Consider the following 13,435-nt stretch of genomic DNA (forward strand, 5'->3'; position numbering starts at 1 on the left):
ATAGCACTTATTCTCYCCTTCATTGTTCAGTCCCGTAACASCTCTTTCCCTTCCCAGTGGATGAAGTGATTTATTATGATCTGACCCAGTTTTTCTCATTATTTCAGTTTTGCCCATCATATGCTRCTAGACTGGAGATGAAAGGCTGTAGAAGGCTGACAAGTTATAAAATTTAATCAAGTTCRTACCAGCAACAGTTCTGGATAATTGTGCTTTGACCTTTGTGGCAGCACAAAGCAGAAACAGTTTAAACTGCCTGATTATTTTGTTTCTCTTGATAAATTTTCTTTTGTGTTCATGCTCAAATCTGAAGAAGTGTGTGTCCATGTCTCATCTAGTATTTGGTACTCTGATCTATTTCAGAATTGATACAGAGCTGTGAACTGTAGAGAGACTGTTCTGTGAGCTGCTAGTGGCTGTTTCAGATATTCTCAGGTGCTTCAAATGACATTAKACTTGTTTAAACAAGTCTTACATGACAATGAGGCATGGCTGATAAATGATCTGAAATTCAAATGTGTTGACCCTTTTCTTAAGAATTCTTAAGGTGAAGTATTAAATAGTAAAATTCAGTTGTGATATAAAATTAGTAAATCTCACTTAGGGCTATTAATGTTAGGAGTGCTTCCATGTGTGATCATTCCACAGATCCTGCCGTAAATGGAACTACCAGGATACTGAAAGTACAGTACAGGGCTTGGTTGATTCCTCATTACCTGACTCGTGTCACATGATTAGTTTGTTGAAGGGGTGACTGTTAACCTGCATTTGTTTTCTTTGTCTTCCTCACTCTTTGGGAGAAAATATTGATACCAGCCTTTTGCATCCACACATTCCCTGAGATAATTCCATTGGCACAGAATTACTGAGACACTTACTGCAGTTTTTGGTCAAAATCATTATTTCAGTATAATACTAATGTCAACCAATGTAGGAAAATTACAAGCATGTAAGTGGCAATCACGTGGTTTTTTAGTAAAGCTGAATTTAGAGTTACAGAAACCCTCACTGGGGCCTCACTCTTTGCATATTGCCTGGAGAGCATTTAGCTTGAATATTGCATGGAAGTATCAAGGGATCCAGCACTGTGTTCCACAGCTCCGTGATGTGTAATGACTGGTGGTGAGAACTCTGCTTCTTCGTAAGGTACATTTCTCACAATCTGAACAAAAGAGGCCTGAGACTGAAATAGCACTTTGAAAATCACTTTGATAAAATTCATAGAATCACTTGCTGATTAAAGTATTTTAACCAGTGCTACTACATTCTTTGTTAACRTGAGGACAAGGTGCAAAAGGCTCAAGGGGAAAGTCATTATTAGCACTGTTCATACCTCCAGTAGCAAGGCTGCTTTGTGACAAATTGCTCATGATGTGAAATGAAATTACCTAGAAGTAATTTTTTAAAGAGCTAGAATTTAAAGACTAACACTTCATGGGGAAAAATACAGTTAATTTTCTTCTCAATTTTTTCRAATATGCACAGGTGACCTTGAAGCCAGAGCAAATGATTCTGCCACTGGTGGATGAAAAGCTTCAGCGTAGCACTCTATCAGGGATTGCATTCCAGCCTCCTGAAATAGTAGCAAATATAGARCAGGTGATGCAGGATCTTCGGTCAGAACCTGTTTACTGGAGACTTCCAGAGCAGTTTGAGGGACGAAAGGTAAAACCAAAATTCCACTGAGCACTGACATACTGACATGGATTTTTTTTTTTTTAATCTTATATTACTATTTTACAGCACCTTTTATCCCTCCCAATAAGCATATCTTCACACAGTGGAAGGTTCTTCAAAAGAAAATAAATGCTATTCCATTATTAAAAATTGTGCTTTCTTATTATGGAAATTCATGAAGTAACACAAACAATATTTTACATGTTAATATCTGTAAATATGTATGTTATATGTTCCACAGGATACATTTGCTCATAAGAATGTTATTTGAAAAATTAAGCTGCACATACTTAATATAATACTCTTGCAATTTTTTSTTTCTCTCATTTTTAAACAAAAAATACCTGACATTTGAATATTACATAGGAGGAAATGATTGAAATAACCCTCCTTTTGGATGTTGCTATGCACCTCTGGGAAGATTTATTTTGCACTTATGATATTTCWTGGTTTGGGGGAACACCAAGGCACATACAAAGAAACAAATAACATACTGGTTTTACTGTTATGCAGTAACAAGTTGTTGATGGGTGTTTTTGTCCTTTTCCCCAGATAGTTCCACAATTGTTATGTATTGTGTATTGTTATTTTCTACCATGTATTCTAGCATTCATCAGGCTGCACATAGGTGCAGAGCACATCTAGCTCCTTCCCAGGAATTTATTTTTAGCTAACTGAAAATGAGATTTCTTTCTGTGCCTTGTCAGCTGACCGCTTATGGAGGGAAACTGAAATATGCCATCTACTTTGAAGCACGAGAAGAGACAGGTTTTACTACTTACCAYCCACAAGTCATCATAAGAGGCGGGCCTCCCACAAATACGAGAGTTATCGTCCGGCACATGGCAGCCCCTCTGATTGGGCAGCTGACGAGGCATGAGATAGAGATGACAGAGGTAATGTTTCCATCTGCTTTTTTTAGCCCCAAACTCAAGCATACAGTTCTTTTGAATATTGTTCTTTTGTGTTTCTGTCTTTCAGCATGAMTGGGAATATTATGGTGATGACACGAGAGCCAGAAACCCTGTGTTCTGGCAGTATTATCCTGGTAACCCAGGTCCCAACAGGACGATGTCCCAGGCAGATTTCACCTGGAGACAGTATGGAGATGACTCAAGACCAAGTAGGCCTGTATCCCGGGAAGACTTCATGAACGTGTTGTATGATGTTCATTACATCCTCATCAAGGCGACTCATGGCAATATCATGAGGCAGAGCAGGTAATTCTTTCATGCAGCGATCTGAAATAGTGCAGTAGTCACAGATAACCTCAGAGACCTCCCAGCTATTCCCAACAGAATTTGTATTCYTGACATTAGCTACAAGCCGTTGCTGAGAAAAAAGAGCAGAAGGAATTAGCGTTCGGCAAAGGAAAGACATAGGAGAGGGAAGTTTTATGCAATAGAAGATTTAAATCACAGCAGGCAAGCAGAATCTCTATTTTCAGGATCCTCTAAAAGAAAACACATGTAGGCACACATATTCTGAAACAAACAGTGTATTTTTTAATAAAGCTCTACTTTATGAAAACATGGTACTGTAATTAAATATAAATGTTAGCCTATGAAGGAGTTTTCTTCTGAGTGTGGGAAATAAAAAATTTTGGGGTCAGATATAACATTTTCTATTCCATCTATTAATTAATAAGTTATGCAAGGAAATAAAGATAAAACTAAATTTGAAGTGGACATCAGGCRGCAACATGACAGGAACAGTACCAGTGTGCTCCAGTCTAAAGGTCAGTAGTCACACTGATAGATTTTACACTGAAAGCAGCAGTCAACTGAACAAACAAAGAACAACTGCTTAGTTACCKATTCTTCAAAGAGAAGTCTGATGTTTACAACATATTGAACATGATTCAATAACAATGTTCTTGTTGAGAAACGCTAATTCTTTACCTGTGTGTATAAATAGATATGGCCTGCAAAGTGAAAAAAACAACCTCTTACTTCCATCCAACACCAGTACAGTCTAAACATGAAGTTCTGGTTCATGGAACTCAAGAAAAAAGTTATTAAAGATCTCAGAGGATATCAGTGAACATCATTGCAGGTTAGAAAATGTGACGTGAGAGAACATGTAAAGAAACAGRTATTTAGAAACTAGAAATTGCCTTAAGATGCTTAAAATTTTGTCACAGAGAGAAAGGAAAAAATAGTTCTATGCTGCCATGATGGGTAAGTCGAAAACAAAAATGAACTTAAACTTCAGCAGAAAAGATTCACATTAGACATGAAAGATAAACTGCTGGGGGTAAAGAAGTTCCAGAATAAATTACACAGACAATTTTGAAAAGTTTTTACTATTCAATTCACAATATCCTTTGCATTCAAAATTTATTGGCAAGGACATGGCAATAATCAGAGATAAACTCCATAGGTCTCCAGAGGTCCTTGTTATGATTCTGTCATAAAAGTGATAGGCTAAAATGATACCTATATTTTTAGGGTACAAATAGGTCTTCAAGAGCCTTGCCTTTGGAGTTTGAAGATGAGTCATAGGGACAGATACCATGCAACTTCACAGCACTGTGTGACAGAAAGCATTMATTGTTGCTGCTGTTGTCTCTCTTTAAAATATGTAATTTACAGAAAAGTATTCATGCAGCTTGCACTGGCTAGATGCTAAATATTGGTAACAGATGCCATAAGTGTTTAACATTGCTTTCATTTATTTTTGGCGCAGTCCATTTAGGATATTGTATTACAAGCATAGGGGATTCCCAGGAAAAGTGTTATGAAGGTAACTCCAATGCAATGTGGAAAATTTGAGAAGCATGTTCATGTTTCATGGATGTTTCTCTCTTCCCTTGAAGCAGTATAGATCTTAGTTCAGCTGCAGAAGCAAAAATTGAATACTATCTCAGCTCGAGTGTCAAAAGGAAAGTTACAAAAGCAAAGCTGATTTTGTTCTGGGGTGCGTGTGACTGCACTAGACCTGCACCATAATGCACCATCATTTTATCAAGGCTACCCAGTGTGAGGCAGTCAGAGCAGGGGGAGAATTCTCAGTTCCAAGGCAGGTTTGCAAGGTGTCACTTAAAGAATCAGWATATATTTTTACAGCATGGCATTTCAGAATGTGACATTTTATGACAGCAGGACTTAGCAAACAGTTCATCTGGTCTTTCTGGTAACTCTTCATCTGAAGTCATAACCTTGCATATAATTCTGTATTTGATTTTGGAGGCGGTAATGTTACAATGGATTTTTATGATCTGTCTAGTTAAAAAGTTAACATTTATCACATGGCATCTGAGACTTCAAGTAGAATATAGCAGGAATACATTTTGGGTTTTTTTTCAAGTAAGTGCCTTGAATGATTTCAGTGGAAGTTTTGTGTAAGACTACAAAATAAATCCCAAAAAATGTTTTTAAAGGTTAGTGGAATATTACCTTGCACAAGGATTGAAGGCTTTTATTAAAAATAAGCTGAGACCCTCTAAAGAACAATATTTGTACTCAAATTTAAACATATGTTTGAATTAAGTGACTTACAATAAAACATTTGTTTAAATAGTGTGTGTTGTGCATTCTAAATAAGGGCCTTGTTCTAAACTAGTAAAGCTTCTCTTTCCACCTGACTGCATAGTAGGAAAAGAGATATAAAGCAAAAGCATCTGCRGATGGGAGGAGGAAAATATATATATGAAGTGTTTTTACATTATTTTAGGTTTTAATAGTGCTTTAATTTCAATTGCAAAGTTTAAAAGCTGCAGGTAAGTGATAAACTATAGGAAAAACACTTTAAAATAAAACCAAACTAGCAGCAGCAGTTGGGAATATAAAAATAGTGTTAGCATTCTATTAGCTAAACAGTTTAGTGGCAATGCTAATGTTGTTGCTGCTTCAAAGCTGCAGCATTATTAGTGATTTAGAGGTTTCTGCTCAGAATTGAAACTCAAACATTTTTCTCCTGTATTGTTCATTTTGTTGCCCTCATTTTCACATTCAACACTCTAAATGGAAACATTGCTTTTATTAGATTTTGTTTTGCAACAGGGCTGTGATAATAAATTCCTTGAATTGAAGTATGTGTTCAATTTCACTGCGCATTATTTCAATATTCCCAACCATGATCAGGTTGCAGTTGTTTGACTGCTGCCTAATAGACAGTTTCCAAAAATCAACCAAGCCTGACCTTCCTTAAGTAACAAACAATAGGTAGCTTTGTGGACCTAGAGTGTATTGTTATCTAAATACAGCTGTATGACAGTAAACAGTTTTTCAGCTGTGCCCTCACTCTTGAGGATGATAAAGAGGCAGATTTCATTTTCTTTTCCCATTAAATGTACTGAGTTTTTAAGGTAACTTTACATTGGCATATCAGATCTGAATGGTTTTGTCCTCTTTATTTTCAGTCTTCTGTTTTGACCTGACTTTGTTTGCTTGGGGTTGTTTTTTGTTCAGTTTCCCTTCTTCAGTTTCCCTGAATCCTTTTCTTCAGGTAGTGAGAAGAGAGCACAGGGTTTAAGTTTCTCGATTGATTTGGGGAGTTTTATATTGACTCAAGGTTGTCAGGAGGTGTGGGTCTGGTCATGTAAGCTCAGTCACAAAACTCTCAACTAGTTCAGTGGTGGGTATTTGCTTTTCCCCCATTCATCCTGACATTGCTGCCTATATGCCAATGAGCAGAAGACTCAGGAGTCAAGGTCTGGGAGTAGATGAGCAGGCTGTGAGCACAAGGAGGAGGTGAGCAGCTCTGTGAGCTCCTCTCCATTAGCATCATGCTMAGACACTTGCTGAATAGGCTCTACCTCCATGATTGACATTTATTCAGCCAGTTAGTCAGACAAYCTTTGACATTTTATCTTAGGTTGGCATTATATTTGAAGCTTTATAATTTACACTATTCTGCACTTTTTGTTTCTCTGAGGCTGTAGATTTAAACAAACGAACAAATCCCGAAATAAAGAAGTAAGGTTAAAGTACAGCATTGTGGTACATAAGGATTAAGTGTATTTCATTAGAAGTTATATTTGTTGTCTTGTTCTATTATATACTCKACCCTATTTAGTAGGTCATCATTCATGTTGGAAAGACAAGGAGTGGTTGGGAGGCAAGTATATAATAATTATAAATGCAATAAAACAAATGTTTGAAAAGTTAAAATGTTAGAAATCTATCCCTTTCTGATATTAGCAGTTGCTTCTGTAGTAGGATTTCATGTTTGCTTTAAATTGTTTGTTTATATGTCTAAATAATCCTAAAGAAAAAAAAAAAAGAAATTATACCTGGCTGCTGCTCTTAAAACTCATGCTCAAAAGGCAAATGTCCAATGTCTTTGAAGTCTATTCTAGAGCTTGCTAGGCTGCTTTAGTTGCTGAGGATAGATTTTATTTTATTTTTTAAATAGTTGCCTCATTAAAAGCTCATTAAGTGAACAATTTTACTGCCATACCCCTGAGAGTCATGAATTGGAACTGCGTTAGGTAGTATGTGACTTCAGTTTCTTAATGAAGAATCAGATATGAATGTTTGTGTGTTAACATTTGTTAGTTTGGCTGAGAAGAAATTAAAGAAAGAGATAGAATCAATCTGGAGATTTAGTTATACTATTGTCTGGAACTAGAAAATGAGACCAGTGGTGGTGTTAACWTTGCAGTTTCCTTGGGAGATGCAAAAACTGGTGCTGTTTGTCTCCTGTAGATCAAGAATCCTACAAACAGCCAAATGAGAAWGTTTTCTCCCTTGCCAGCTGACTGAAGTAACTGGATTTGAGTTAATGCTTGACTAATCTCATTAGAGCTGTTTACTCCTCTTTTTCAGGATTTCTGAGATCTCACTGGAAGTTGCTGAAGGCGGCCCCGTGTCTGGGATGGCTCCTCAGGCTCACCTGATAGAGCAGTGTGACTGCCCCTTGGGTTATTCCGGCCTCTCCTGTGAGGTACAGTACTAACCTGACTCCCAGGAAAAGTCTTTGTGCCTTCTCTGGTCCATTCCTTGGCAAGGTGTGAAAAGTAATTGAGTGTGAATTAATTTAACTGGCAACAACTCTCCCTTAATKTAATTACTTCTTTAGTATCACAGGTGTTTCTCTCATAGGGAATTTCAACCCTTTTATTGCCATAGGCAAACATGCCACTGGAGCCACGGTAATGACTCAAATACTTAGAATACAGGAAAGTGAGCTTTGCTGGGACAGCATCACTGAGGCTGAATTGTGTGACTGATGCAAACAGATCAAGCCTTTTTGAACAAATAAGAGTAAAATACTGTTGTAATAGTAAAATTMTAGCTCACTGAACACCAAGACAAAAGTGTTTGTCAACTAAGTGAGGAAGGTGCTCCTTATACATGCACTGTATTTATTTTTTTACTTATGAAAATTGCATATTTCAAAAGTACCTAAGTGTTCTAGAGAATCAGCTGAGTTGTGTGTAAAATGGATTTCATGATRGGTACCAGAGAAAAATGTTAAGACATAATACCTTGCAGTATAGAAGTTAATATTTTTGACTGACTTTGCTCTTGATGATGAGCCAATCTTTCTGTGTGCTAAACACCATGTTTTCATTTTTAATCAGCGCTAGCAATTCTAAATTCACTGGTTGCAGTTGCTAAACRGAGGTAGCAGGGAACAACACCTTAAGTGTTCTGCAAATGCCTCAGACATCCTAAGTGGGATCTGGTAAGGATTTCCCCAAAACTAGCAATGGAAGAAAAATTGAAGTATGTAAATGAAGGGGAAGATGCCTTGTTATCTGTGAGAACTCTGCTCCCTTTGGATGTTATACATGATTGTGTTATGCAGCAAATGACTTAACAGGAGCACTAAGTTCATAGCAAATGTGTGCAAGGAAGCGAATGAAGTAATTTCTTTGCACATTATTCCAATAAGAGAATACACCTGAATTTGTGTAAATACATAAGAAATTAATGGACTCCAACATTTGCTTAGAAGTACAGTTTTTGGTTTTTTTTAATTAGTGTAGCAAATTGAATTTTTGAAGAAAAATATGTGATAATGTAATTAGAACTTTATTTTAATTCACACCCACCAGGGGCTGAATAAATGTCTCAATTGCAACCTGCATACTTCATTCTTAATTGTGTGATCTTCACATGCTCATAACTTAGTTTATTTTTAATGTGCTCACTGAAGGTTATGGTATGTTCTGTCAAGTTTTATTTAATTTTAGCAGGAAAAAACATCTGACACCCTGGTATTTTTAAAGCAGATGCTAACAGGGTGTATATATCTGTTTCATGCTTTATCCATATAATAGCATTGTGAAGTAGTAGGCTGCAAAAGCAGTGGTAAGAATTTTCCTAATGGCTGCTTCTGAAAAACTTCAAAACTGGCAAATAAAAATATAGTCTATTTTATCTTTTGTCTGTGTCTTATTTAATCTCAGAAATCCTTCAATCAAAATAGGTGATAAGAGTGTCAATGGCATATCAGAAAAAAAMCCCAGACATCAATCTTGCTTGAGAATGTACTATATATTTATAATTTGATTCTGGAGTTGCTCAGAACATGTAAAGCTGTGTTTTGCACCTTGCTTGGACGAGTCCACTTGTGGGGATAGAGAGGGAGAGGAAGAAAAGGATATTTTAGTACGAAACAGAATTACTTTCATTTGAGGTTATTTATGTAGGTTAGAATTCTTCACAAACCATGAAAAAGAAAATAGACTGTTTCCATGCTTCAGGGAACTTAGTGTTGTCTAAGTCAAAATAAGAGGGGAAAAGCAGAAATGAGTCAAGATTAATTTCTTTGTGATTCTAAAGAAAATAATTGTGTTTATGCTTTTTCCGTAACCTACTGTCCTGAAGGTTTTGGCAATGATTATAAAACTGTCAGAGTGGTGATGTATGAATAAATCWAGCATGTCAGCTAGTACTTCACTGAAGAATCCTGCTTGTGGTCACAAAAATTACTTACTCCAGATTCTCTTCTGTTTTATTTTGCATCCATTTTATTCCTGTGTGAAAAGTGGACTATTCCTGTTCTTTCCAAAAAGCAGGAAAGTGTGGTCAACAGTAGGGAATGACCTCATCAGAGAGCTTCACAGGCTCCTGGCACCACTAGGTGGTGGGATTTATACGTGGGACAAGTGACTTCTCTGTAGGCACTTWGCCCTAATGGTCTCAGCTGTCAAAATGTTCCTGTTTGTGTTTTTGTGCTGCCATAGCTGTGTGCTTTCTGAGAGCTGTGTAAGGGCTTCCACAGAATTGTGTAATAAGCCCGAAATAAAGATCAAGTGTTTGATTTTGCATGTGTCAGCTTTGCTGGCAATTTTTGAGTTATTCTCAGAACTTTATTGCCGAGCTGCATTGGAGAAGACTTAGTGATGGATAAACTTGGTTTGGAGCTGATAGTTTCAAGACATGGAAAACCTTTAACATTTTGAATTCTGTACTTTTATGGTCTTTAAATTATATAGYTATAAATAATGCAGCCATGCAGCCATTTTCTTGCTTATTACTTGGCTTTTGCTTGTTATCCATCAGGTAGTCTGTAGGTAGATACTAGCTTGTCGAACCTGAAAAAACATACCAGGGATAAAGGAAACAGAATCATCATGTTTGCTCTCCACAGTCCACGCAAAAAAACATTATTTTGAAAACAAACTCTTTTCTTAAGTAATGGAAGGAATGATGCTTGATGCACAGTGAGAAGAGAAAGGTGTTCTGCATGTGAATGAAAGATCTCTCAAGCTGTAGTATAAAAGCCTGATGCCAGTGGAGTGCTCCAGGGATTTTTTCAGCCATGTTTCCAATTAGAGCTGGCTCTTGTTATCTGTAAAGTACTGTATATTGTTTGTAACACAGCTGGAAGCCTGTCAGGTTCTTTTCACAAGTTGTGAAAACTGGTGATTGGAAAGATGAGCTTGCAGTGCACCCCRTACACAGTCCACTCTGTAATGATCTGTTTTCTTCTGCATCTTTCTTTTCTGCAGTCATGCTCTCCAGGATTTTACAGGCTTCCATCTCCACCTGCGGGAAGGACACCTGCTCAGACCTTAGGCACCTGTGTTATGTGTCAGTGTCATGGACACAGCACTATGTGTGACTCTGAAACATCAGTTTGTCAGGTATTACACTTCTAAACTTATGCACCAGATTATCTTAATGTAAAATTCCTAAGTTTTGCTACTAATATAAAAAAAAGAGAATGATATTTTAATACAATTTTGCCTTAAGTGTTAAGTTCAGGGAGAGTCATAAAAGCAAACTTTTGAAGTTTTCAGTCCTGATTCTCTAGAGTTCAGATTATGCAGTACTTTTTCATCCCTGAATTACTATTTGAGTAAAAAGAAAAACTAATCATCTTCAAAACAAAGAAGCAATGTACCATGTGTCATACAGTAGACACAAATATGCTCRTACAAGCAGTGATACACATGACCTGATACAGAAAGACTGAATTTTAATTATTTCTCCTCCAGTGGCTGGAACAAAGGAGGGAGGAAAGGATGAATGGGATGTGAGGTTCTGTAGGATACATCTGGGTAGCTACAAGACCTGTATTCTCTCTTCTTTTAAGCCCATATATTACTCAGCAGGCATTTGATAGATGCTTAAAGCAAGCATCCCCACTGAGAATCATATCAGGGAGAGAGAAATTATGTATTGAAGTAACTTTGAATCCCTAAGGCTGCGAACAAAATGCTGTCTTCTTTCTTGTAATTACCAAATACAGCTTTCATTCTGTCTTTTTCCTTGCAGAACTGTCAGCACAATACTGCTGGTCAGCACTGTGAGAGGTGTGCACCGGGATTTTACGGCGTTGTCCAAGGCTCTCCGGATGACTGTCAGCCTTGTGCTTGTCCCCTGCCCATTTCTAGTAACAAGTAAGTGAGCAAACCCRTGGTGCAGAATTGCCTTTGCAGCAAGCCAGAGCTTTGTTCTGGGCTCCCTCTGTCCTTTTTCAGGTGTCTACAGAATTGCCTCATGAAAGCTACACTAAAATTTTCTTATCTACTTTGGCTAATTGATCTTCCTTTAAAAGTTAGAAATTGCTCCCTTGCTAATTTGTGATGAATAAATTAATAAGTGCTAGAAAATGCAATACTCAAGATAATGAGTGTGTGTTATAAAGGTATTCTCATAATTGAGGCTAGAGCAGAACTCAAGTACAATGTAGCCACAAGGGAGCTGCAAAAAGTCCTATGCTCATATATTATGTTGGTATAAATGTGTTACAGTGCCTTTCTTGCTCCACTATGGAATTTATTGATTCCTTATTTAATGTTACATGAGTTTTAGGCAATTTGTGAAAGATAGAATAATTTAAAAGCAATATAGTTATTGCAGCATAAATTTTATTGGTTGCTTTATGCTAATGGGCCTTTCCACGATGCCTCTGCATGTGTTCCCAACAGATGATACTTTAGCACTTGAGTCTTGTTTGTTGTTTTGCTGAGAAGCTCCTAATGATATTTGGCATCATACTGTAGTAATGCTCTGAACAGGTTTGTGTTTCCTGATTGTTCTTTTGAAAAGCTGGAAATATTCCATAAAACCATTTTTCTGTGCTTCGTCTGGCCTTTAGGATGGTTTAGTGAGGATTTCAGTCAGTGTAGCTGAATTTGGGGGTTTTCTTTTTCTTCTTGCTTCTTCACTTTATCATTTGGGATTCATCTTGAGTTTATTTTGAAGGAGGAAAGTCCTTTCTCAAACATTACTAGATACAAACATCATGATCTTTCATCCACAGAAAGACTTTTTAAGAATACTTCCAAATCTCAGGTATTTAAAGAAATATCCTTTTTATCAGAAAATTATAATGCTGTCTTAACTGCCAGTTTTTCAGAGCTTTACCCGTTTCATGACCCGTTTCAAGTCATCTGCTATGACTTGATTATGTGTTCTGTCTCTTAGTATCAAAAAAGGACATTCAAGTCACAAAGAACAAGATCAACCAAGCTTCTCAGCTTTGCAAATCAGCAAATATATTGAAAAAAAAACCTTTTATGTTATTAACTGGCAGTATGAAGAGCTGAAAATATTCCATCTGGTTTTTGTTTGTTTTTTGTTTTTTGTTTTTTTTTTTCTGGGGCTTAGGGACTTTTGGTTGCCCAGAAATACACATATCAGATCAGAAAATGAGCAGGGGTCTTGACCTGGGTGTTTATGGCACCATGCTGCAAGAATTTAGAGAATATTCTCCACATTGTGCTCCCAAGATCATTTCAATATCTTATCAAAAAGCTAATATAAACTCAGGAAATGGGTGTTGCTGAAGTGCTGTTCAGGTGAGAAATGTGTGGACTGTGGGTAGTATGTGTATCACAGAGTCATGGAATAGTTTGGCTTGCAAGGGACCTTAAAGATCATCAGACTCCAACCCTCCTGCCAGAGGCAGGAACATCTTCCACTAGACCAGGTTGCTCAAAGCCCCATCCAACCTGGCCACAAATGCTTAAAGGGACTGGGACATCTACTACTTCACTGGCCAGCCTTTCCCAGTGTCTCACCATCCTCTGAGTAAAGCACTTCCGTCTAACATCTAATCCACATCTCCCCTCTTTTAGTTTAAAACCATTCCCTGGTGTCTTATCTCCATCTTTTCTTAAAAGCTCCCTGTAGGTGTCCTAGGTGCACACTCAAATTGCTGAGCTGYCTGAGGGAGGGCAAGCAAAGTGCCCATACCTCGTGCAGTCATGCAGCCTGCAGGGCTGTGGGTGTTGTCACAGCCTTTTGTGTCATGCTCACATTAAAGTGATCATGAGACTCTCTTGTTTCATAAACCCTCATGGGAGATACGAGAATAACACCTAGTCTGAATTTAATAAATGCACTTAATT

The 13,435-nt window shown here is 37.3% G+C and overlaps 1 protein-coding gene across 1 annotated transcript in view; it reads left to right on the forward strand.

Moving 5' to 3' along the window:
• LAMA2 (laminin subunit alpha 2) overlaps window positions 1–13,435 on the forward strand; it is a gene marked incomplete at its 5' end in the record, with an annotated part of 156,271 nt that overhangs the window by 49,441 nt on the left and 93,395 nt on the right. Inside the window, 6 exons of the mRNA XM_057364457.1 lie at window positions 1,486–1,665; window positions 2,385–2,573; window positions 2,659–2,897; window positions 7,449–7,566; window positions 10,586–10,720; window positions 11,355–11,479. Of these exons, the coding sequence (XP_057220440.1) occupies window positions 1,486–1,665; window positions 2,385–2,573; window positions 2,659–2,897; window positions 7,449–7,566; window positions 10,586–10,720; window positions 11,355–11,479 (986 nt within the window). The remainder of the gene's footprint in view (window positions 1–1,485; window positions 1,666–2,384; window positions 2,574–2,658; window positions 2,898–7,448; window positions 7,567–10,585; window positions 10,721–11,354; window positions 11,480–13,435) is intronic.

Source organism: Malurus melanocephalus, unplaced genomic scaffold, assembly GCF_030028575.1.
Source record: "Malurus melanocephalus ecotype Western Australia unplaced genomic scaffold, MMel_1.1 scaffold_38, whole genome shotgun sequence".
Lineage (NCBI taxonomy): Eukaryota > Metazoa > Chordata > Aves > Passeriformes > Maluridae > Malurus > Malurus melanocephalus.